A 26,851-nucleotide genomic window follows, 5' to 3' on the forward strand; every position below is an offset into this window, starting at 1 on the left:
TCATACCTCTTGATGGGTTTCCAGCACAGCAGAAGACTTCCTGACGGTGGTCACGGTGTGCAGCCTGGATATAGGAGAAGAAAGATGCAATTTAATATATATATAATACACTATATACGTACATACACACACAGGTACATACACAAAGATATATATGTATAGCATGTCAAACTTGAGTACCATGAAGATTATATGCACAAAACTTGAACTAGAAAGAGATGGAAAATAATAATTCAATTTAGAATATTCAAAGTCAAGAAATTCCTTGGGCAGAGCTTTCCAAAAACAAGCCACTGGTTTAGAGCACATTTCCTGTGCCCTAGTGAGTTTCCTGTCCTCTAGGACAAAATTCTCTGCACACCAACCTACCACTCAGTTGGGCCCTGTGACTCACCCAACTAATGTGGTCAGAGGAGGCTTGATTACAAGCAATGCCAGAGTCTGGGGCTTTGTTCTTCTTTGTTCTTTATCTTTACTAAAATACTAGGAATGTGGAATGCCTCAGGCCTTCACTATGCACCACCAGCTCTTTTGAACATTTCTATTCCACCTAAGATTGGCCTTGCATCTGAAGTCTGGGTCACCTGTCACTGGTGATGGGTGGCCTCATTGGTCTCTAGGTAGGTGGGGTAAAAGGCCTGTGACTCCACGTGCTGCAATGTCAATGTCTTCCTTTCCCAGACTCTGGTTCACTGGCTTTCAACCATGGTTGTGTATGTGAATCATCTGGGAGAGATAACCAACCAAACAACTGATGCTCAGGCCTAATCCAGACCAATTAAATCCAAATTTCTGCAGATGGGGTCCAGAGAGTGGTATTTTTTCAAATTTCCCTGAGTGTGTCTAATACACAGCCAGGGTGCAGAAACACTGTTTACCAAATATCGGAGACTACTTCTGGATAATATAGTGTAGTGAATAATAAAACTTCAAAAAGGGCTCTTGGCCACATTTTTTTCCTTCAGTTCATCAGCTCCTACCAAAATCTCAGGGGACTCAATTCAAGGGGGGAAAAATGAGTTAACTTTTAATGAACCATTACAATTACTCAAAATTTATCTCAACAATCTCATATTCAACACATTAGCTTTTTTATTTGAATTCAAACTATTTCCCAAGAGAGTCTCCCATTATGAGTAATACATTTCAGAGCTCTGAAAATGAAAGACCAAGGATAAAATGAATCCAGTTTAATTCAATTGAATTGTTCTGGTAGGACATTAACCACTCTGGACTGGCTTCCTATGACTACACCTCACTCTATGGACCTCCACATTACCTATTTTCTTAGCTTTTTGATAGCAACAAAGATAAACACGGTTCTTCTTGTTTGTCTGTCTTCTTTGGAAAGCTAAAAAGAAAACTCTGGTGGCCACTTCTCAGCCTTCTGGCTCTCCCCCAAAATAGATCCTTCTAGAATCTGCAACTCATCACACCTTTTCAACATTTCTTCCCCGAAGATGCTTCAACCTCTAGAATCCAAGGCCTCCACCCTGCTTCATCACCACCGCCTGCTTTTTCCACCAAAAGCTGAAACTCTGGAGTAAGGAAGCAGCCCTTGCTTTCCTTCGGCAAAGCGATTGCTCTACTTCATATAAATGGCTAATCGGAGCAGGTGAACCGAATTGTCCCTTGCCTGGCTGATTTTTCCAAAGCTTTGTGGCCCTAAGTCATTTTCTTCCACATAATTATTTTTTCTCTTTTTATTGTGGAGTGTTGAATATTTATGTGCTACTCACACTTGTGAGCAAGTATACAGAACACAGAGTCAGTCTGAAGCGAAATTATGAGGTGAGTGAAATTTGCCTTCAGTCATTCCTGTCAAATTCCCATCCTTCAGATGAAAAAGTGCCTCACTATTTTCTCCTGCAGCTGTTCCATTACAAGTGTTCTCCCTACCTGCATTCATAATAGAGTATTAATAGCTGATAAGGGCAAAGTGTTATTACATCCAAAATAGATGCATTTTAGCATTTGAATTTAACTAGTCAATTCAACAGAGATGGTAATAACCACCCACAATGTAGAAAAAAGAACACTAACAGTTGTCACCTAGCCCTTTTCACCTGGGCATTTTGTGTAATTATTACAACTTGGAAGATGGGCTTTGCCCTCAGCTCATCCCAATCCTAGGCTCTGAGTGGTTCATTTTCCCAAAGATATAGAGCTACTGTAAACAGCAAAATCGACCTTAAACTCTGGTCTCCTACCTCCAAGTTGTGTGTTTCTTCCCCTGGACCACAGCAACAGTGACAGCACTACCTTTCGTTTTGTGCCTGTTTTATCTTTTTTTTTTGCTGCTGTACCGACATGCTGAGGAAACTCAAGGTCAAAAGATTTGTCACTTGCCCGAGCACCGGTGTAAGAACAAGGTCAAAACCCACATCTTCTCTCACTTCGGAGTGGCATGGACTTATATATACTACCAAATGTAAAATAGATAGCTAGTGGGAAGCAGCACATAGCACAGGGAGATCAGCTCGGTGCTTTGTGACCACCTAGAGGGGTGGGATAGGGAGGGTGGGAGGGAGACGCAAGAGGGAGGAGATATGGGGATATATATATATGTATAGATGATTCACTTTGTTATAAAGCAGAAACTAACACACCAGTGTAGAGCAATTATACTCCAATAAAGATGCTTAAAAAAAAAAAAAAACCCACATCTTCTCATAGTTAGTTCTACCTTTTCCTCTGTTCCCTACTTACTCAAGGAAAATAACATTGAAAAATATCTAGACCTCAAGTGAGTAAGAATTAAGGGGCCTTTCAATACCCCTCACCTCAGACCAGGAATTTGGTGCCTGTTCCACATTCTACTAAGAAGACTGTCCCTGAGTGGATACAGAAGACGACCAATCACCCTCCACTCTTGACTCACCCTGAGCCTTTCGGGTCTTTAGGAAAAATGGCGCTGGATCCCCAAACTCACTTGTTCATTGTGTAGCAGAAGATGTAAAACAGGACATCAAAATCACAAAATGTGGGGGAAGGGAGTATAAAAATATAGATCTTTTTATTCTCTTTAATTTTTTATTATCCTATGACAGGGATCTTTTCAGAAAATGGGATAATTAAAAACAACACAGTAGTCATAGCATAAAATGGTAATAAGTGCTAACATTAAAAATGCAGATCTTTTAGAACGTGTTTGAACTTGAATGAATATCAGTTTAAAGCAAGTAGATATAGTTATGAGTCAACATGCTTGAGTTTTGAAACCCAACAGACCTTCACCTTGCTTGAACCTCCATTTCCTCATCTGACAAAGAGAAGGAATAATATGGGTCTTGCTGTGAAAATAAAGAAACTGGCAGCGAGTAAAAACGCCATCTCCCCTTCTCCCCTTCCTTTGCCTGTCCAAATCCTATATCTTAGCTAATGGTAGAAATGTCCCAAACAAGAGAATCGTTTCTGTTTTGAAAACTTAATTTTGGATCAATGGCATGTGGCACAGTAACTCTTGGAGTGAAGTGGATTTGGTTCCACATAAGGAAGAGTGATACAGGGTGGATGGTCAAATGGGCATGGCTTCATATCTTGGCTGCTCTACAATAAAAAGCAGAATCACTTTTCCCACCCTCTACTCCTGTTGTCCAACTCCTATATATCGGATTACTTGATTTCAGGAATCCTGGTGAACAGAACGTAAAGTCCTCCTAGCACGAATCCTCAGTGATGAGCTCTAACCCTAAGAAAGCAGCATTCCCAGCGGCTTGAACCCCGTGGGATTTTGAAACAAAGAGGGTTATCATTCATTTGCAGCTTCAGAAATCTTACCTGAAGTCTTCCAAAGATTTCTTCTTGGTGGCTTTCAAACCACCCGTTTGGCAACAGGCAAATTTGTAATCGATGACCTGGTAAATGATGGGGTTGTACACTGCTGCTGATTTTGCCAGGAGGGTGGGCACCACGGAGAGTTGTATGGGGATGGCGTCTGGCCTTCCAAATGCCGACCACACGGAGACCACTGCGTAAGGAATCCAGGCGATCAGGAAGCCAGCACAAATCAACATCGCTACCTGGTAAGGGAAAGCGACAGAGAACAAAATCGAGGCACTTGGTGGAAGCGATGGGTGTGGGGGGAGGAGCAGGCAGCCTATTTACACCCAAGAAAGTCTGTGCATCATCTTTTCATTTATCTTGCCAGTAGGAATCATTTCATCTGGATCTCTGAGATGTTCAGCCAGAAGAAGTTATGACAATTCTTATCCCATTCACCACATCTTATCCATTCTCCACTCCAGAATTTGAATGTACCCAAAGACCCGAAGTTTAACCCTATAAAAGGTGTCAGATTGTGCCTACATGGAACAGGAAAATCATGCTAAAAGGACATCTGTGAGCCTGAAATTTCCAGACTTCTCAACCCACATTCACTTAAAAACTAGATGGAGAATAGGTACACCTTGATGAAATTTTAAATCACCCTCATTTGCCTCAGGAAACTTAGAAACTCTGCCTTTGTTTGAAATTGTAATAGGAAGCTTCTTCAGAGATTTCTATGAAATGTAATTTCCTTTGGCTCAAGTTTTTCTCAAGTTTGAGGCTCAGATTGTGGAAATTCACTAGCTACAAAGCAAAAGAGAGTCATCGAGCTTGAACCAAAGTGACACAATTGTATAAAATGAGACTTTTCCAGAGAGTGCTTTTCTCTCTCACCAAATTATATTTACCTTTAGAAGCCTCTTAACTTTCAGACCAAAGAATAGTTAGAGATAGGGTTTAAAGCACCCTGACTAGTTTCTCACCATCTGCCATTCAGTCTCTTTAAGAATGTAGTCTGGGACTTCCCTGGTGGCACAGTGGTTAAGAATCCACCTGCCAAGGCAAGGGACACGGGTTTGAGCCCTGGTCCGGGAAGATCCCACATGCCACGGAGCAACTAAACCCGTGCGCCACAACTACTGAGCCCGTGTGCCACAACTACTGAGCCTGCGTGCCACAGCTACTGAAGCCCGCGTGCCACAACTACTGAAGCCCGCGCGCCTAGAGCCCGTGCTCTGCAACAAGAGAAGCCACCGCAATGAGAAGCCCGCACACCGCAACGAAGAGTAGCCCCCACTCGCCGCAACTAGAGAAAGCCCGCGTACAGCAACGAAGACCCAACGCAGCCAAAAATAAATAAATAAATAAATTTATTTTTTAAAAAAGAATGTGGTCTGACCCTATAGATTATCCCACTTGAATTCAACAAATCTTTTTTTTAGCAAGTGCTTTGCGTGAGACACTGTGTAAGTGCTCTGGAGACACCCGCACACCTTCGTGCCTGGGTTGTATCCCTCTAGAGCACAAACAACTACGTGACAAAGCTGAATATGGTTTAAGTGCCAGCTCAGAGGAAGACAAAATTACATGCTATGGAGCAAAGTAAGAACAGTCTCATGAGGAATGTGGCGTATAACCTACACGCTGGCAAATGGAAATAAAGGCAAGTGAGACCAGCACAAGCAAAGGTAAAGACAGGTACGTGTGAGGTTTGTATAGGAACTAGTAAACAATTCACTTTGATGTATGAGAAAGCAACCAAGGGAGATGACCCTGGAAAGAAAGATAACATCCACATATTCAGGGTTCTGTATAACATATTACTGAGCTTGCCCTTAATTCCATATGCCTGAAAGCACGAGTAGGTTTTTGAGCAGGAGACATATGAGAGCCGCGTTTAGGAAGATTAACCTGTAAAATAAAATGCAGCTGGGAAAAATCGGAGGCAGAAAAGTCATTGTTTATTCATTCAACCAGCAAGCATGATTGAGCATCTCCTACGTGTTTGTGTTGAGGATAAGAGAATGAACAAAGCAGACACAATGCCGGCACACCTAGACTTTCCATTCTGAGCAGGTTTGTTTAGGCGACTGTCTGAACAAGAAACAAGAGGGGTCTTAATTAGAGTACTGAGATTTGCAAAGGAAGTCCAAGCTTTCGGTTTTATTTTAAATGCGAGCTATTTTAAGCCCTGGTTGAGAGAGAGTGAACTAACTTCTAAGCATCCTTCATACCATTATCTACTAGATTATTCTTTCAGTAAGATAAAATGAAACTGTATTCAAATTTGCCCTCTGTGTGATGAAGATCTGGTGTTGTTTGTTTGTATTTATTTTCCTCTTCCCAGTATACCTTCTGCCTAAGCATTGCCAGCAACCCTTCTGCCCTGTATACTCTTTTATGGAGTTGGCATCTCAGGAATGACAAGAGTCAAGTCTGATCAGAGGACTGCATGCCCCTGGCTACAACCCTAGGAGCAGGGATGGACACATGACTAGAACGAGCATAATCAGAGCCACCTTGGGATTTTATAAGGCAGTTTTAGGAAAAGTCAGCCTTCCTTTTATCTTTGAGTTACCTAAAGGCCTGGGAGGATGAGAGGCTGGAGCTATCTGAAGCCAGGAGCCACTTCCTTTCACAGCCCCCATCCCCTAATTTAAGAAGTAAAATGTAAAATAACAGCTCCCAGCATCAAGGTCAGCAAGGTCAAGCTGGTGTGGAGGATCAAGGATGAGGAATGAGACACCAAATATTTTATTAATAGTAGTTAAAGCAACAATATTTGCACATACCTTATTGTTTTTGAAATTCAATTGGAAGAGTTTTTCCCATAACAAAATCATTTGTGTGCATGTGCATTTCAATATGCTTTTGTGGGAGCAGAGCTATTGTACGCAGGAAATGGTCCGTACCCCTCAGTCTACTTGATCTGTGGAACAGCCTGCCAGTAGGGTGTGCTTGCCCTGGGAACCCCATATGTGTGGGCTGTGTCAAGAAGGAAGCATGAGAAATCTACCTGAAAGTCTCAGATTCTAAAGTTCTACCCAAAAAAAAGTTCAGGGATCATCTTTAAATATTAACGGTAGCAGAGAAAAACCTCAACCGTAACCATTTTGCTCCATTTTGCAAATAGAGAATCTAAATCCCAAAGAGGTGAATCGAATGAGCCCAGATCTCCTGCATGTCCTGACATCCCGAGTTAGGGTCCTGAGCTAAAATTCTCACCTGTGCTCAGCAGTTATAGAGGAGGCCTGATGCACACATGCAGCTCTCCTGCTTACTTGCCTTTCCACCTTTCTGCAGAAGCTTACCCAGGAGAAACAGCATTTGGTTTGGTCTGTGTGACTTTTGTTTGTAAATGCAGTGGATGCCTGAAAGCTCACAGTGAGGGTCGTTTTTTTCCCTAAATCCTCAGATAAACAATAACGATATAAATAAAGCTTGCTCTAGCAGATGTCTGGGAACTTAACATAGCTCCATCCTTTCTCCTTTGGTGAGTCATAAATGATTTCACAGTATCTCAAAAGCTGTTTTCTGTGTTGCTGCCAAAGTCATTGACAAAAAAATAGATTAGCACTTAGTCCATAATATTTTCTACGTTTTACATACTTTCTCTTTTTATGGGAGTGTATAATGGGGAACAGTAAGGACTTAAAACATTTGCATTTTGTTATCCTTTTTAAAAGGACAGAAGAGAATTAAAATATACCAAGGTTTTTAAATACATAGCCAATGAATCCGAGGGGTTGTTCTGAGATTAGAATAAAGCTAATTACTTCAAATTGAATGACTAGAAATCAAGTTTAAAGCAGAAAGAGGGATAAAAGCTCAGATCTCAAAGTACTGCATAATGTTACTTATGTTTTTGAAGTGAGTACAAAGTTAATATGAGGCACAGTCATTTTCTACGAGCTTCTCATGTTAAATAAACTCCACAAAATATTAAACTTTGAAATATCAGAGCTATTTTTAAGAGAGACTACAAAACTTTGCAAAACTTTCACGTGCCATTCAGTTTTCCCAGAACTTTCTACTCAAGTTGGAGCACGTTTAATCTTCCCATCACTCTGTCCTTCACTTTCCACATTTCTAAGTGTGTCCTCATTTCTATTTTCCAAAATTTCTCTCCCAGACATCTTTAAACCAATTCTAATACAGGCACCTGTACTCATCAATTTCTTCTAAGTTGTTTATTTTTTTAATTGCTTCATCTTTATCACTGCCTTTTGGTTCACTGGAAAAGGAGTAAAACTTCAAATTCTTAAACTAGACAGTTTTTGTGGGAGGAAATTCACAGAATACGTGTTTAGCTTCTACAAAAGAATCACACATCTGCAACCCTGTTGATTTTTAAAATATCTTGCTGCAGAGGACCAAGAAATACTGGTACGTTTCAGCTACACGGTTTAAGCTGGCATCAAGTATCACGTAAGCAATACTGCCCACAATGGATCAATTCCAGTGAATTAACCAATTAAAGCAAGAATAGAATAGGGATGAAGAAGTTCTATAAGGCACTGCCTCTGGGCCCAATACATCTGAACCATTACAGCAGAGAAGTTTTCCAAGAAGAGAAGTCCTATCTCGTCTGTGTCCAGAGGCAGTGTGGAATAGTGGGGAAGTCTGACATGGAGATATTCAGGTTTGGAATCCAATCTTGGTTCAGTTCCACTGACCACTGTAAGGGAGACAGAATCTCTGACTCTCTAAGATCTGCCCCTTCAGTTCCTTCCACCAGGCTCCTTTGCCCAGATATAAGTAAGACTTCAGCCAACATTTGAAGCTGCCTGCTACCTTGGATAATGAAATAGATGAGGAGAGGACTGGATGTGGAAGTGAAGGCTTAAAATCAGAGCCAAAGAGATGGAATAAATTCCCCACCAATGACGAGGCTGAATCACACTCCAGAACCAGCTGGACTACTGATAACAAAGATATTTCAGTGGCTGGGATGAGATAAGGTCACAAGGAGAGAGATCACCACATCTGTGCATTGAGAGACAGGGCAGGAGTGGGTCCCGCCTGCCTACCGAGAGCGTACAGTTGGCAGGAACACAGGCAGGATCAGATTTGGTTTTTCTCTCTTGGCTCTAGCCAGCAAGTATACGGATGTGTTCCCAACTAGAGGGGAAAATGGTAATAAAAGATGGCAATGCAATGATAAATGCCAACTGTAAGACTACGACCCTCCACGTGTGGGCAGCCTGTCATTGAGTGATGTTACCAATGACAAGGAGGAAGGTGGCGAGCTGGACAACTATGACCTGCCTTCCTCGGCCCTCTGTTTCCTCATCTATATGGAAACAGGGGTAGCGATATTTCGCTTTCACACCACGTTTAAGGAATTAAGAATTAAGTAATGAAACAACTCCAAACACGTCTAGTTTGAGTTTCCTCCTTCTATTTTACCAGCAGAATGACAGCAAAGGCCAACTGTCTCAGACCCATCTTCATACACTGATGAAAAAATTTCTGAGAGCTTCGGTGCCCTGGTTGTGATCCGACTAGGAAATATTTATTTTTTTTTAAAAAAGGAGTAGGGACCTCCCTGGTGGCACAGTGGTTAAGAACCTGCCTGCCAATGACACGGGTTTGAGCCCTGGTCGGGGAAGATCCCACATGCCGCGGAGCAACTAAGCCCGTGTGCCACAACCACTGAGCCTGTGCTCTAGAGCCCGCATGCCGCAACTACTGAGCCCGAGTGCCACAACTACTGAAGCCCACGCGCCTAGAGCCCATGCCCCACAACAAGAGAAGCCACCACAATGAGAAGCCTGCGCACCGCAACGAAGACCCAACGCAGCCAAAAAATAAATTTAAAAAAATTTTTTAAAGGAGTGGAAGAAAGAGAAGAATTCTGCACTTCCCAGTTGCAATTTTCTCAAATCTTAAAATACCACTACTCCATAAACAAGCGAAAGCTGTGATTGGAAGGAGAGGCTGCAAATTAGGTCATGTCACTCTATGCATCTGTGTTTTGAGTTGTAAGCAACAGAAATGGACTTTAGCTGAGTGAGACAGAAAAGGAATGCACTGGTTAGGACAGAGCATCATTGGGAATGCTCAACTGAGAATTGGGGCCAAGCAGACAGAAGTGATACCCAAAACTATGACCTGAACTGGTTCTGATACACAAACTCCTGCTGCTGTAGCTGTGTCCTTGGGAGCAATCTCCCTGCCCTTCACCAGGTGTCACTAGTTCCTGAGACAGGCCACCATAGCTGGAGCCTAGGGTCAGAGCTGCACTCTAGCCGCAAGGGAATCTTGGAAAATCAATAACTTGTCTTTGTGTATCTTTTAAATCAAGAGGTCATCTTTGCACAGAAACATTGTTTCTCCCCTGCTGCTCCCCAGCAAGAGGCAAAATGTTGACAATTTCTCAACATGGAAATTTCAGACCCGGAAAGGGTTTCAGCTGCTGTCAGCCAAAACAGATAACAAATGTCAGCTTTGTGAGATTTCTCAGTGGGCAAGTGGCAAAACTGGCACTGACCCCTAGTTTGAAATTCTTTCCTTCAACAAATACATCTGTATATGTTTGAGGCATTGTATTGGGTTCTGGGGACACAAAGTGAACAGAAAGATATGGTTGTCACCCCTGTGGGCCTTATTGACTAGTGGTAAAGACAGACATGGAACAAATAATCACGGAAGTAAGTAGGTAATTGTAAATTAACTAAACATTGTGACAAGTTCTACAAGGCCAATGTAAAAGCGGCAATGAAACATTTTAATAGGAGGACTTGAATTCAATTTGGAGAATGCTTCTCTGCAAAGTAACATTGAAGCTAAGAACAAGTAAGAAGAACCAGAGGAAAGCAATTAATAAATTGGTTCAAAAAAAAGGAATACAGTTCTGCTTTCCCACTAACTGCCCTCAGAGGCCACATGGGGGTTCTCTGAATCTGGACCCCCAATGATAAATAACATTCAATGAACAATGCTGGAGGGGAGTCTTTTGAAGGAAGCAGAGGTTTACGTTTTACGAGTTTTAAAAAGACTTCACAATCAACGTGAAAGAACAAAGCAAAACAAAATGCCTCTGCAGGTATTAAAGGGACAGAGGCCCTCAAGCTGGGGGTCAAGGGACCAGTTAACACTGATCAAGGTGATTGGGTTAACATAGCATATTCAGTTTTGTGTCATCCCAGCAATCCTGATTAAAGAAGCATCTAGCAGGTGTCGGGCCCTGGGGAGCTAGAGCAAACAGCACTTGCCCTCATGCAGCTACTATCTTGCAAAAAAGAGCCACAAAGATGTGTCATTCAGAAAAGTGGATATGCCAAGTGCTCTGGTGGCCCATAGCAGAGGGACTTCAATAAAGCAGGAGGGATTGGGAAGGTTTCCTGGTAGAAATAAGAGAAGTTAAGAGAAACCCAGGTGTCCACAGGATCTGGATACTAACTATAGGCCTGGGACATTATAGGTGAGCTATGTGTGCTGAATGAATAAATATGAAGTACCAATATGCACAGCATAGTAATATACGGAAAAATTAATGGAAACTTCTGGTATTTCCTTCCTGTTACTCCACCTTCCCCCTCATCATAGCAGCAGCAAGAGTGTCCACTGCATTGGTATGAAGGTTTTCACAAGCAGAAATGCCGAAGAAGTAAAATATTCGTTTCTCAGCTTCTGAGTTTCAAAATAGAAATTCGAAACTTACACGAGAGGAAATAGTTGAAATAGAGGGTTTCGAGTGTGACAAAAATGATTTTTGAGTATTTGCAGCCAGAGATGTGCAAGACTAGAGACATTAAGTGTACAGTGTGGACAAGTTAAAGGGATGTACGTGGATACAAGGGCCCACAGTGCGTCAAGGGCCTACAGCCCAAAGGCGAGGGAGGACATCAGAGGAGCTGGTAACTGACCTTGAGAAGCTGTCCTGAAAATACTCCACTGAACCAAGCACAGGGGGCCAGGGAAGGGGTTGGGGGAGCAATAGACTCTCAATGCATTTGCACAAGCAGACAGCTAGTGCCTCACTTCCCAGGGTGCCAGCCAAGGTCTTGACATCCACCCAATGGGTTGCCAAAAAAGGATGGGGAAGTACCTGGAATTTCCAGTGAGCCTAAAGAGGCCTTACAGCTGAAACAAGAAAGATGCAAAGTGACCCATGACAATGGATGCCTGAGACCAGAGGAAACCTTAACTATCTCAGTAATACCAGGGTCAAGAAATGACAACAACCAAACCAGATGCCCCCACCCACTGGTCCCATGGAGTTATAAAGACCTCCCTGAACTTACACAGAGCCTAGGAAGAGGAGGAAAACCCAATTCAACTGAATTTACCCTGATTGTGTAATGTTGCTTGTTTTACAAGGTCAAACGCCGGCATAAAAATGAGATTATACTGAGTCATAGGAATACAAAGAGAAAGGGTTTTTTCTTTCCTTTTCTTTTTTGGTTTCTGTAGGGTTTTTTTGCTTTTGCACACCTCTGCAATTTCTGTAGTCTGTGAAATTTCAGCCTGCTATAAAAGTCTAGCAAAACCATTTTTTAATTAATTAGAAGGAAATTACAATGTGGAGAAAGGTTTATAGCTGGAACATCAATTTTTAAGTTGACGAGGTCAGACTGGCAAAATGCAGGCCCAGATAATAACCTACCTAGAAATAATTAGAGTACACAAAGAAATGAATTATTTGGTCCCATAATCCAATGAGGTAGCCTTTAATAAGCTTTTAGACCAGGACATTCTGAAGATAAGAAGCATCAAATGAACAAGCAAAGTGCCAATCCTGAGAGGTAGTTGAATGGAGGACAAGGCTTCTAAGACTATGAAAAGGACCCGTGAAGGTTTTTCTACTTATTTTTACTCAGTACAAAAAAAATCAAAATTAACTAGTAATTGAAAATAGTTTAAATTTAGAACAGAAAGTGCCACAATAGAAAGTTCTGTTTATTTCTCAACGTAGGTTGAATTTTGACTTAAATATTCTGCACAAATGTGAATAATCGGAAGCATTGTATGTTGAGGTTACTTTAATATAGGTTTTATATATACAAATGAAGTTAAGATGTAACATATAATATAGATATCATATATAATATAATGAGAATACATGTTAGAAGACATATATAAAGTAAAATCATACACATATATGCCTACACTTTTCCTTTAACATCGCTTTGGTTAATCTGGTCTGGGTGAGCCTGACTATTTGGTCTACACAGTGCAGGGCAAGGAGAATGATAACACATCAAGTTTGGGATTGACGTATACACACTACTATAATTAAAACAGCCAACCAACAAGGACTTACTATATAGCACAGGGGACTCTGCTCAAAACTCTATAATCTAAATGGGAAAAGAATTTGAAAAAGAATAGATACATTTATATGTATCACTGAATCACTTTGCTCTATACCTGAAACTAACACAACGTTGTTAATCAACTATACCCCAATATAAAATAAAATTTTTTAATAAAAATTAAAAACAAAACAAAAAAACTGCACACCAAATTAAATGGTATATGCTGAGCTTCCCCGTGTATGTATAATGAGCTTTAGAAACTGTGACTAACGAGCTGGCCACCCTCAAGAATACACGAAGAACCAGATGCTAGGGTATTGGTAAAAGCTGGCTGTGAGTGGGCTGAGTTGAGGAATTCAACTAACAGGAGAGAGAATGATGAGTGATTGCCTCAGAGAAACGGGAGAAGGGCCTCATGGGTAGGAGGACCCAGACTCACTGCTTAAGACCAGCCAAGCGTCTCAAGGCCAGTAACCTTGGGGGATGGGAAGAGGAGAGGACATCATACGACATCTCGGCAGCTTCATGGCATGCCACACTACAGGACTGCAACTGAGATAACATACCCATGTGACAGACATCACGTGGTTCCCTGGGAATACTTCCACGAACTACTGAACACAAACACTTTTAGCTCGGTTGCATTCACCTAGTTCCTAGAACAGTACTTGGTACCGAATAGGATTTGGATGAGATGGAATCCACATTTAACTTGGATTAATTTATTGGCATTAGTTTGTTTTTTACAGCACAGACAGGAGCTAAAGGAAGAGCTAGAAATGAAGAACTTAATTCATGATCCTGAATTTATGGAAATATTTTTCCTACCTAACAGCCAATCATAAGCTAGAAGTAGATCATGATTCCTGATGCTGCATATTTGTCCAGGTAGAACGGCTCTATTTTTAGGTGATCAGTATAGATTTAGAGTGATGAAAACTTCACTCAAACTTTCTTCTACTCAAATGTGGAGTTTAGGGAGTAAAGGTCAACTGGTACCATCCAGAACCTCTAGCTCTCACTGTGCAACCAAGAGGTCCTTGCACAACATCTAAAACTCTGAAATTTGGAGAGAAAACTATTACTAGGACAAAAGTCCTGACTTAGTAGGTAGCCGCCTGTGGTCTGGAGGGAACTGTATTACTCCTGGTCCCTAAGGCCAGTGGTCTCCAGGGTAGGCTGTGAGGACACTTGAAGGTGGATATCAGTCAACATGGTGGATTGGGACACCAGAAGAATGATTAGAACTTCAGTCTACATTTATTTTTTTCTTTCAAATATAAGATGGAAACTAGGGTGTGCTAATATTTAAAACACAGTTTGATGGTAAGACATGTCATTCCTATTGAGAGTATGTGCTGAAAAATATTTCCTCAATATAAGGGTGAAACGTGATGGAAGTGTAAAGACCACTGCCTTAGCCCTTACCAGAAATCCTAAAAGTTAGAAGACACATGAGGAATTATGATTTCTTTAACATCATCCATGCAGCCGATGACAGGATAACATGTTTATCTCATTGAATCCCCACCACACCCCAGAGAGATAGATGTTACTATTCCTGTTACACAAGTGAGGAAGTAGAGATTCAAAGAAGTTAAGTATCTATCTCTGGGTCACAAACCTGGCAAGTGTCGGTGATAGAATCCAAACTCTCATCCGTTTTCGAACTGTCTGCTCTTTTCCTTACACCACAATATCTGAAGAGCTGCCAACTCTGAGACTAGCATTTGCCAAGCGACTCAATGCTGCAGAAATTGCTCTTGTGTGAAGATGGGTTTCCCATAGGAAAGCAGACACGGTAAGCTCTTACTCTGTTAATAAGGAATGTCCCTAATCGTGCCCATCAAAGTCCATACAGGACAGTAAATACTGTGAGCCATTCTATGAATCATAAAAGTTATTATTCTTATTAGTGACATAATTTTAAGAAGCAACAATATCCTATTCAATAGAAAGAAAAAGCCCCCAGTAGATCCATTGTATACATTTGGTGGATATTTAGACATGTGTGTGTGTGTGTGTGTGTGTGTGTGTGTAAATGAGAGTGAGATAGAGACAGAGGGAAGAGATACTACAAAGGTTTAAATAAATAATAACAAAGATTGTGGGGACATAAACAGTGGACATTCGAAGTTCTCCCAGTCTCCAACATTCTCTATCCTCTTTGCCCTACGAAGTTTTAATCGATTAGAAAACATGTTGGTAAATTATGACTGCAGTTACCTTGGTCAGTTTCATTTCCAGCACATGGCTGCTATGGATCCGACTGTCAAAATGAGCTACTTCTTTGGAGGAGGACTTAACCTTAGCAATGATCTTCACATAGGAGAACACGATCACAGCCGTTGGGAGCAAGAGGCAGAAGAAGAGGATGTTCAGGATGAAAATCTGGCCCCCTACTGAGGCCTGGGCCAGCCACCAGTCCAGAGTGCACGAGGTTCCGAAGGGCTCAGGTGCGTAGTCCCCCAGACCTACCAAGGGCATGGTGGTCCAGAAGGAAGCATAGGCCCAGATGACGGCCAGGCAGATGTAGGCGTGCTTTCTTTTCAGCCAAACCCCTGGAGGTGGAAGAAGAGCATTACCAGGATGTAATCTACCCTCCACCCAGATACCTCCCTTCGATAGGTCAAATTCCACATCCAAAGAGTTAATCCATTGGATTCTGGGAGAAGTGGTCAGTAACCAAAGCCGGAGGGAGAGTAGGGTGGAGGGAAGAGAGTTCCAGAGCTTGGGTGCTTTTTCCAAGAGAATAAAACTGGAAGTGATTTCACAGGGAAGGTTTTCTCTAGGCATCTGGGAGCCTTGGGAGGGGGAAGTGACAAAAGCTGGGGAGAGGTGGCAGTAAAAAAGATGAGAGGATGCTGAAGACAGTGGAGGATCTTGGGAGAACATCCGGAATGACCTTTGAGATCCTATCTAGGACAAGAGGCCAACTGGTAGAATATAAAGATGGAGCCCAAAAAAGCATGTGTTAAGGGTTTATCTAAGGTAGAGTCCTTTGCGGGAGAAATGATAAGACACTGCCTGTATCTTTAAAATACGCTTCCTCCTATAAGCTCATGTGCCTCTCACCTAAGCACTCGTGGAGTGGGTGTTGATGCCACGGTCATGACTGTGTGGGGTGACGTTATGGGGTGACCCCACTGGGTGAGAGCAGATTTTGAATCTTCCAATGTTATTAATACGACAGTCACATTCACACAGCCATAGATGGAGAAGTGGGGAATCTAGGTAGATCATAACATGTTCTGCAAAAGAAATTCTGTGAAAATATTTCCAGTAAAACAACAACAAAAAAAATGAGTTCTGTGTTTCAGCACTAGTTTCCATTCGCCGAAAGAGAATTCCAAGAGGCAGAAACAGTGCAGTCATTTAAGGAAAGCTGTAAAGCGCTAGTGATCATTTGCAAAAGTTCAATACAACCACCTAAGACAGGTCAGCCTGACCTAGGGCTTCAGCCTGCAGGGGAAATTACCTCCATACCGGTTATTGCCTGAAACCCAAAGGGCCAGAGATATAACCCCTAACTGCCTTGCTTTTTGGTAGCAGAGAAGAAATATCAAAACATGCTTAATAAAAGCCAAACGATTTCTTCAGCACAGACTCAAGGCCTGCCTCTGTTTAGTGTCACGTGAGGTCTGGGAAATCAGAAGGGCCTAATCCTTCTCATTTCTAGTATTTGACCCTCTTCATGTAACCTTTCCAGACGTCAGTGTTCTTATCAGTAAAATGGAGAAAACAAAGATATACTGCTTACAGATTTTGATACGGGTGAAATGAACAATGCCAGGCCTCCTTTGCAAACTACGAAGAACTACACTAACACAAATATTTACTCCTGTGTTTGTCTTATTTGGCGCTAACAAGAACTATAACAGATTGTTTCCTTTGTCTCTATTTTTTCAAATACACGGTACCATAAAATGCAAATTTCACGGACCCACCAGATAGGGGTAACAAATACGTAGCCACAATACCTGTCAGCTCTCAGTTATCCATTATAATGGAGAAAACACTGGCACAAATAATTATATATATTTATAGGAATGTGCATAGGCATACGTAGAAGCATTTATGGTTAGGGTTACTTAGTGAGGTGTTTTATACTTACATTCGGTTATGGTGAAAGGCTGTCAAGTACAGGAGGGAGTAGATTAGTAGATTGGTTCTGTGATGCTCCAGCAGTCAGAACTAGGACCAATGGGTGGAGGTTACTGGGAGGCAGTTTTGTCTTAATATAAGGAATAACATTGTAACAATGAGAGCAGACCAATCAGAGAATGGGCTGCCTTGTGCAGTAGTAAGCTCCCCGTCACTGGTCACTGGAACTATTCAAGAAGAGGCCAAGTGGCTGTCTGTCAGGGATGCCTTAAAACAGTTTATCACATTACATGGGAGAAAGGTCTACATGTCCCCAAGCGACCTTCTAATTCCAGCATTCCAAGACACTGTGTGGAGTGTTTAATTGTGCGACAAATCAAATGATGAAACTAGACTATCGAGAATCAACCTTAGAAGAAGCTGGAAAAAATACATAGTTTCCATAGGAATTATGCCCTGCAATGATTCTGGGGATGGACAGCGTCATCTCTTTAATTGACCCAAAGCCTAAAGTCAAGAGAATATTTAAAAAGCAGAGACATCGAGGTTTAGTATTCCTCAAATATTCCCAGGAAATTGAACTTTTTGCTTTTTTGTCTGTAAAATCTATATTTAAAATCTATTTTGATATGACCAAAAATAAGTTTATAGAAAAATATTGACTCTGAAATCATCCAGAATACTTATAATTGTATTTTTTGTATTTTATTGGAATTTTTGATTCAAGCTATTTCTATTGCAAGTTTTAAGCTGTTTAGAAAAAGAGATGCTAATTTTTTTTAAAGGTGAGCCTGGATGGTGCAGACATTGGGCCATTACCCTACCCCTGCCCTGACCCCCTGCGTGTTTTTTTTTTAATTTAGTACCGTAAACTTTTAAAACATAAAGAGAAATTCCTCCCCATTGAGAGTGTCACATCAACTTGATCCTTCCCATTTCAGGCTCCAGGCCGTAGTCTGTCCCCATGGTCACAACAATCAAGCTGATTGAGATTAACAAACAAAGTAGCCGGTGGGAACCAATATTATTCCCTGGTTGCACCTGGTTCTCAGTATCAAATTTAAAGGGCCCAAATCCTTCTCTTTTGGGTTCAATAGATTTCCAGAGCCCCAAGAAGCCAAAGTACGAAAAGTTTATTTTTCACATGTAGAATCGTCCTATCATTAAAGAAAAATCTTTAGCCTCTGAAAATTTGTTTATTGCTGGCTCACCCCTGACCAGTTCTCTTAGCTACTCATCCTTCTACCTACCAAGACCACAAAAAGAATGTTGGGCGGTATTTCTGTATGTGTGTCCTTTCCTGCAGGCACGGCTCTCTAACCTGGAGGAGAATTCCTCTTCTCTGCAGTCATGGGGATCCTGAGTGCTAAAGGAGAACCGGAAACATCTTTCCATATAATTATATTTACTACTTGGGGAACCAGCTAAACATCTTGGACCCAACATCCTTTCAATGTATAAAATGCATTCTTTTGCTTGTATGGCATAACACGGTAAAAGCTTACACACTTTATACAGAAAAATGATACTTTTAAAAGCATCATAGCCAAACACCAGACATTCCTATAAAAGTAGTATTTAAAGAAACCTACATTGACACAGGTTCAAATCTTTAAACATAGGTTAGAACAAGATACGCTATAAGTAGAAATACTCCTGGTCTCTGAGGTTATTCATAATCCTTATTACCTCTGGGTAAAACATGTACCGCTTTGACAATCCACCTAGATTTGACTATCAGGGAATAGAAACCTTCCTACTTACCATACGATAAATAGCAGATTTTCAAGTATCGGTCCAGGCTGACAGCAGTCATAGTGATAAGACTTCCACAGCCAAAGAAAAATCCAGCCCATCCGTACCAGCGGCAGCCAATCCAGCCAAACACCCAGCGGTGACAGAAGCAAGAGATGATGGTGAACGGTTTGCCTACAACTAGAGTGCCAAGCAACTTGTCAAGGGAAGTTCCCTTCAGTTAAAATTTACCTCGCCTACCTCAACTCGCTGTTGAGTTTTATCCCATGCAGACAACAGAGAGCTATTTTCGGAAATGTTAGGTCCAGTTTGTTTACAGCCAGACCCAGATTTCTGGGATTTAAACTATTTATTCCTTCAGGCTTCATCAGTTCGTTTTGTTTGTTTTTTACTTTCTAGAAAGTAATCTTCTACTTTAATTCATGCCCTGCACCTGCCTTATCCAGCTGTGCGTTCAATCTTCCCCCTCTTTGAAGGAAATGGCTGAGGAAGCTTTCCAAAATCTGTATCTGATCCATCTATCAAAAGAGGGTTCCCCAACCTTAATGCATTAGAAGAACCAAGTAACTGACATTGGCAGCCTGCAGGTGCCAGCCTGCCCCACCCCTCTCAGGTGTGCCCCGTACCTGGTACACTGTTAGTTCAGTCAATTAACACATATTTATTGGGTGCTTTTCTAAGTTAGACACACATCGCCTCTAGTGGTCTACACAGCTGGTCTCATACTCCACCTGGCTAGACTGGGCACCCTCATATCAGAACTTCCCAGTCCTATTGGGTCTACACCCCACTGTCAGTGAGGAAACCCAGTGTAAAAGAATTACTTTTTTGTTTAACAAATGAACTATTCAGTGCCCATTATGCAACAAGGTGCCAGAGGACAAAGTGGAGATTAAGATTAACAGATTCATTTTTAATAGATAGAGGGGGCAAAAGAAACAAATAATTTGTAATATAAGATACAATATGATGGAATGATGGGTCATGATGAGTTCTGGGAAGAAAAATGAAGCAGAGGAAGGAAACAGACAGAAATGGTTGTTTTATGTCAGGAGATCAGGGAAGACCTCTCTGCGCACGTGATGTTTAGGTAGATGCTAAATCAGTGGTTGAGAACTCGAGCAAACATCTAGAGGGAAAATATTCTAGGCAGGGGAGACAGCAAACTCAGAGCTTGAATTGAGTGTCTGCTGGGTGGGTGCTATAAGACAGCAAAAAAGACAATTGAATGTGACTCCGATGGAGCGAAATTTATGTCTGTTGTGCCTGGGATCCATCAGCAAAAGGTATTTTAGGCTTCTTTCTGGAGTGGAGCTTTTGATGAACCTATGGGATGGCATCTAGAACCTTCGGGATGCCAAATGGTTTTGATGAACCTCTTGGAAAGGTCTCTCCCTCCTCCACTAGGTAGAATGGTTCTAAACCCAGCTGCACATTAAAATCACTGGAGGAGTTTTGTTTTGTTTTGCTTTGCTTTGCTTAATTTTAAATACCAGTGTCCAGAGCTCCAACCCCCAGATAATCTGATTTAATTTATCTGGATTTAATTTATCTGACTTCATTTATCTGGCTGGGCCATTACAATATATTGTTTTTAGCTCCCCAGGTGATTCTAATACATATACATGATTGAGAGCCATTGATATTTATACAATAAATATTAGTTGTATAGATGAAATACATCTGGTCTCTAGGATGTGTTTCTTCAAGGTGCTTATAATGGAATATAGTGAAACAAGAAAAAAATTAAAAAGACATAAAAATTTTTAAGGTTTACTGGAAGGAAAAAATGTATTTAAGAGATAACCAGAGGTTGCAAAAAATGATCTGAGTTGATCAGAGAAAACTAACCCATGGCAGAAAATGTTTTCTGGTGAATTACTCTAAAGATATATATAGAGTAATGAGGTGGTTTATGCAATTCTACAGCAGACTTGCTTGGTTGAAAACATTTTCAATGTATCTGACCAATTATGGACATTTTTATTCAAGCCTAGTCTAATTCAGCCTTAAGCATCAGTCGGCTATAAGCGAAGGACGTGACTGAAATGGCAGGTTTCATTCAAGCATTTTACGTTCAGTACCAGTGAGAGAACCACTAGGGGGCAGCATGGTGAGCTGACCGGAGAGCCATCATTCATGTTGCGACACCGCCATCGTGTGGTCAAAACGAAAATGGCAGTCACTTTGCAGCCTCGCAAATTCTCTGAGGCGTATCTCGACTATTTTCACAGAAAGGGGCCGGATATGTCACTTTCCTCTTAATGTGCATGTGTATTTCCCAAAAGAGGTCATGATATTTCAGTCTGTCCATACTGAGTAAAGTCTTCCCAAATAACCAAGATCATCCAAACTCAGTGAGAGGGCAGCACATCCATTGCTGTGTAATAAACAGTGACTCAGTAAGTAGACACATCACCAAGCCTTGTTTTCAGAGATTGGCAGTGGCAGAAAAATCCACTTATGAAGAGAGAAACAAATACCGGGAAACATTTTAGAAGGGATACTTTGGATGAGACCCTGCTAAAAGATTTCCAGTGGAAAGACGAGTTGATGTGTGCTATTCAAACTCAATTTCCCTAATTCTAGTAACTTAAAACCATACACCATGTAGCAGAAAGTGGGGATCCAGAGACATATTTGAGTGTATCTAGGCAACCCTGGAATTTTATAGATGAATGTAAAGGGAAGTGACTGACCCAAAATTGTTCATATTTGTAAAAATGAATTACAGTTAAAGAGAAATTGTATTCCAATTCCTCCTTGCTGGTTACCAGAGAGGCCAAAGAAGCAAGAAATAAACCAGTGGTTCAAAATTTTGGCTGCACAATAAATTTACCTGGAAATTCTAATTTTAAATAACCTGATGCTCAGGTAACATTCTCAACTAAATAAAAGCAAAATTTCTGGGTATGAAACCCAGCCGTGAGTTGTTTTTGTTTTTGTTTTTAAGTTCCCCAAGTGACTTTTTTGTGCAGCCAAGGTCAAGAACCACTGAACTAGAAGCTTCCTATACTTGCAGTCAGTCCCTAAGCCACACTTAAATATGTCATTACAAGGGCAACCCTTCCCCCTTCCTTGGCTCACCTTTCTGACCCATCATTTACCCTTAAGACCTTACCCCCTTGATGTTTACTTTAACAGATTTCCCTAAGGGAGTGAGGGATGTAACAGAGCTCAAAACAGTGATCTAAATCCTGTCTGTAAGTTTCTGTTTTCTGAATCATTTAGCCCACTATACTGTGAGGTATCCAAAGTCTCACATATCATTTCAAATTGTATCCTCAGCATCTAACATGCCCAGCACATGGAATGGACTCCATCTATGTTAAATGGATGATCTCTTTAGCCAAACAACTCTCTGCTGACTTACCACAAACACTGTAAAGATGATTTGTGAAAGGAGGAGCAAAAGAAGCTGGGGGTAGGGTGATCTGTGAGCCAGTGAGGACTTTGTAACGGGGCATTCAAACCCCCAAAGAAGAAATGGCATGGCTGCGTTACCTGAAATCCCCAGATCACAGATTGCTAAATTGATAGTCATTATTTCCGCAGGTTTCAGCTTCTTTTTTCGTCTAGAAGACATATAAAGGACATACCCATTTCCAAATGTGGACAGAATCCCTACAAGGAAAAATATAAATTTCCATCGTTAAAACTAGGATTTAGAGTTCACTCAGATATGAAACACTTCTCAATTTCAAAAAATGGACACCATAGATTTAGAGGGTAGCGACAGGATTCTAAATAAAAATCTAAGTTAAGAAGATGAAATAAAAAGCATGAGTTGTGAGTGACAGGCGAGGGATGGTTTACCTCCAAAGGGATAGGAGTCAGGGATTGTCAAACGGCACTTACCCAGAAAAAGAACCACTAATTTCCCAGTGAAGCTCAGTAGGGTGTGGGAATCCCCATGGTCAGTTCTTGGACTAATCCCCAGGATGGAGCATCTCCTCAGCCATTTTTAGAGTATTGGCTTTATAGAACTCCTCCCCTCTGATGAGAAGGGTTAACCCCTTGGCTATCGCTAAATTCTGAAGACGAAGTGACCCAAACCAAATGAGGCGCTTTCACTCTTCTTGTGGACTCCTGAGGGGGGACCAGCATTCAGGAGAAGCAGAGGCCAGATTAGGCTGGCGTGACCCCCTGCAAGGACAAGGTCATCTCCTGGAGACACATCCTGGACTTTTTTGCATCCTGAGGACATGGACGCTGGATATCTGCCACTGCTACTGGACTCGGTATGAAGGGGAAGTGGGTGACAATTGATAACATGGACTCTCCCACTCCCACCAAAGGGAGAGAAAGTGGCCGTCAACCCACCAACCTACCAACAATGATATAAATGTGTTCCCACTTTTTTATATCCTTTTATTAATGACTGGCTTTGACATTACAATGATACTGTTCAAAAGTTCTTACAAACCCAGTTTAAATCCAAAAAGACCCAATCCCTACTGACTTTAGTTAAGAAAAGAATACACCTACTTCCATAGCTTAACATGTAGAGTAGATTTCTTCAGGAATTCTTGCTTCATAGTGTAGCTGTGTATAAATGAGAATCTGGTACAGCTGCCTTTAGTAGTAAGGAATAAGGAGAGTATTAACAGGAGAAACCCAGATTTTTCTATCTTAACTTCTACTTCTCCACCACAATTCATTTGGGGGGGCAAGGGGGAAAAAATGTGTGTTTCAGCTGATGGTATGAAACCACCGGGCACTAACTGCATTGTGCTCTTAGGAATTTCTGAATCCCAGGAGTCAGTGCTGCCTCGTGGTCTATTAAAACCTCTTTAGCTTTCTTAAGACAGAGGAGGAAAAAAATAGAAGAGGTGGTGGAGATTCTAAAGCAACTAAAATGAAACCCATGTCGCATTAAAGGAAACCAGCTAACAAGGCACACTGGGAAACTAAAATGTGAAAACATGGCTAGAAAAATTATAAACACATGCCTTCTACTTCGTATCCAAAAAGATGAAAAAAACAGTAATTATGCATATGCATTTGATACACAAAGCTCATTTAAACATCCTTTGTCTTTTTACTTCTCTTTTGAGAATATTGATTTTCTTGTTTTTCCTTTCTCAAATTATCTTTACTAATGATTCATAAGGCTTCACCCAGTGCCCAAAGCTTATCAAAAAATAGTCAACTCTCTGCGAGCTGCATGTTGATTATTCCCACAGGCAATCTCCCGTAGGGGAGTATCAGGAGAATGCAAACTTATTTTTAATGAGAGTTAAAGGAAAAGAAGATTAAGAAGGTAAAAGCTAAAGTGAGGGGGACATTTTTTGATGACCAAAATCCTGACTCTTTCTATGAATACAAAAAATTTAAATCTCGTATATAGACCGTTAATGAACTACGTATTTCTAGTACAGAGTAGAGGATGGAAATGGGTCTCTAGTTTATTTCTCCTCTATTTCAAACTCAGATTATCTTTTCACCTTCCAGTTTTCCCTAAGACTTCTAGTATTTAACAAAGCTCACCAAGAATGTCATTCCACTCTGGTTCCTTAAAAGGAATCTGGGCACATCCCCAGGAGGGAGGGAACCAGACACAGCACCAAGCCCAAGACTGGGTCGAGGATGAGTCCAGCCTCCACCAGCTGACCCTGGCCTCCTCCTGAATGAACGACTGCTCTGGAACATACGTTTGGCTCCACCCCCGACTCCCTGAGTGATCTGAGGCTCCCTTTGTTCCGGGACTCTTTTCGGACCCCTTTATCTGGTGCCTCTTCAGCACTCCCATTTGACTATGATTGTAGATTTTCCTTCCACCCCTTAATCGTCCTCCTTATTTTGTGTCATCTGGAGAAATCTGTCAGGTTACAGATGCTACTTTGTAATTCATTCCTTGCAATTGATTGCGACAAATTCAATTTATAAGATGTCTATTTTTCTGTCTTTTCTGATCATTGAAAGTACTTATGTTTAATAAAAATGCAATGTGGATTTTACTACCAGGTAGTCCCTGTGCGGGGAGAGAGTAGTTTGCCCATTTTGTTCACTTCTGTATTCCCAGCAACTTAAACAGTGGCAAATAGGCACTCAATATATATTTGTGTTTGAAAGGACAGGGAGGTCCATTGATAAGAAACAGAATTTAAATCAGTACCATAATAACGAATAACAAACCAAGGACCCAGGGAATCCCTTTGCAGTGGAATTTCTGATTCAATTTCATCAATTCCTTTTGCCTCAAGCACTGACCATAGAGGGGTCTCCAGACTTTTCTAATGAGTTTGGCTAATTTCAGGAGGTTAAATGAAAGTCTTAGCCAGTAATAAGTAGATGAGAAAGAGAGAGAGAGAAGGAGGGGGAGAGAAAGAGAGAAGGAGAGAGAGAAAGCTTGACCCAACAACTGAAAAGATTAAAGGCAGACACACCTAAAGACATAACCCACCTGCACACTGGTTACCCAAATTTAAAACAACGATTTTAAATGTAAGAAAAGTATTGTGGTTGAATCCAATTACCTAGAGTAGTGCTGTCCAATAGAAATGTAATGGAAACCAGAAATGTGAGCCACATATGTATTTAAATTTTTTCTGGTCGTCATATTAAACAAAGTAAAAAATTACTAAATTAATTTTGAGAATATATTTATTTAACCTAATAGGCCCAAAATGTTATAGGTTAGACATGTAGTCGATAGTTTAAAATTATTAATGAGCTATTTTACATTATTTTTTCTGGTCCTATGTTTTCAGTATCTGGTGTCTATTTATACTACAGCACATCTCAATTTGGAAAAGTCACAGTTCAAGGACTCAGGAGCCACACGTGGCCACCACATTGGATACCAGAGTCTGGAAGCAGATGTCCCATGTTGTGAATCAGGCACGAAAACTTTTGACCCTGAACTGACTTCCATTTATTATTCATACATTTTTTTCAACTCTCATCAAAATCACTTAGTGATGCTATCACGGTGGGACTTGACTTCAGGTGAAGTAAACGCAGTGTATCCATCCTGACTACAGCATTGGGACAGAGTTCTCTCCATTGTGAAAAGCAGAGGCTAAACTAGATGAGTTCTAAGGTCCATTCTGAGACTATACTCTTATCCTTATATCAAAAGTATGTTTCAAAAAGTAAAAGCATTCTATTTAAATAAGAGCTCATTATCATTAATTTTGTCATTCGGTAGACAAGCCTACTATCAAAGCAACCAAAATGAAATATAGTCTCAAGATAAATTATTTTGCTGTAAAACTTCTTTGGATTGTCGAGGGAATATTTATCCCTAACAATAAAGATAATAGAGTCGTTTCTATGAAACATGTATGAATTCTGTGGTGCCACCCCTTCTTCCTGCTTCCTCCCGCTCTCCGTCTCAAAATAGCCACTTAAGTGTTGGAATCTTTGTGCAAAATTAACGTAGCAGCCCATGAATTTTCTAGATGCAGCCTTTGCACTGAAAAGGCAAGGAAACTTACCAATGATTGTTAAGTAAAAGCCAGCCACTAAATCCGCTTCCCAGGAAAGTTTGGAAGCAAAGGGATCCCCCTCCCGAAGGTAGTACGGCAGGCGCTCATCCAGGGCCGGAGCCGTGTGGTTCAAAGCCATGCCCTCCTCCAGCGCCAGGGTCTGAAAGGCAGATACGTGGAGGTCACAGCAGAACTGAAGAAGCCAACCTGACCCATCTCATAACCACGCCCCCTGCTTTAAAATGAAAAGCATGTTCCCGGAGTCATGCTTGAGTCTCTAATTAATAACTGGTGAACACTTGAACGTTTTTCTTCCATGATCCAAATATGTCAATATTCAATTCTTCAGTGTGTAGATTAGCCAAGCCTATGATTTCTCATTTTTTTTTTTTGGCCACGCTGGATCTTAGCTCCCCGACCGATCGAACCTGTGCCCCCTGCAGCGGAAGCATCTAGTCTTAACCACTGGACAGTCAAGGATGTCCTTTATCTCATTTTTTTAATCATGGCACCCCCTTCGTGCCACCT

General features: G+C 41.2%; 1 protein-coding gene across 1 annotated transcript; it reads right to left on the minus strand.

Moving 5' to 3' along the window:
- Positions 1 to 26,462, minus strand: OPN5 (opsin 5). Its single transcript, XM_059937437.1, has 6 exons — positions 26,333 to 26,462; positions 22,395 to 22,514; positions 18,900 to 19,070; positions 15,258 to 15,592; positions 3,781 to 4,022; positions 1 to 64 (listed from the first exon to the last, which is right to left on the minus strand). Exons 1-6 carry the CDS (start codon positions 26,460 to 26,462, stop codon positions 1 to 3), a joined length of 1,062 nt encoding a protein of 353 aa, XP_059793420.1.
- Between the last annotated feature and the right edge of the window lie 389 nt (positions 26,463 to 26,851).

The sequence above is a fragment of the Balaenoptera ricei genome, chromosome 11 (genome assembly GCF_028023285.1).
Source record: "Balaenoptera ricei isolate mBalRic1 chromosome 11, mBalRic1.hap2, whole genome shotgun sequence".
Taxonomy (NCBI): Eukaryota; Metazoa; Chordata; class Mammalia; order Artiodactyla; family Balaenopteridae; genus Balaenoptera; species Balaenoptera ricei.

Coding starts and splice junctions, on each gene's coding strand:
- OPN5 (XM_059937437.1), bottom strand. CDS start 26,462: ATGGCTTTGAACCACACGGCTCCGGCCCTGGATGAGCGCCTGCCGTAC. Junction 19,071..22,394: donor CTGTGATCTGGGGATTTCAG/GTAACGCAGCCA, acceptor TTGGCACTCTAG/TTGTAGGCAAACCGTTCACC. Junction 15,593..18,899: donor AATCTGCTATTTATCGTATG/GTAAGTAGGAAG, acceptor TTCCACCTCCAG/GGGTTTGGCTGAAAAGAAAG.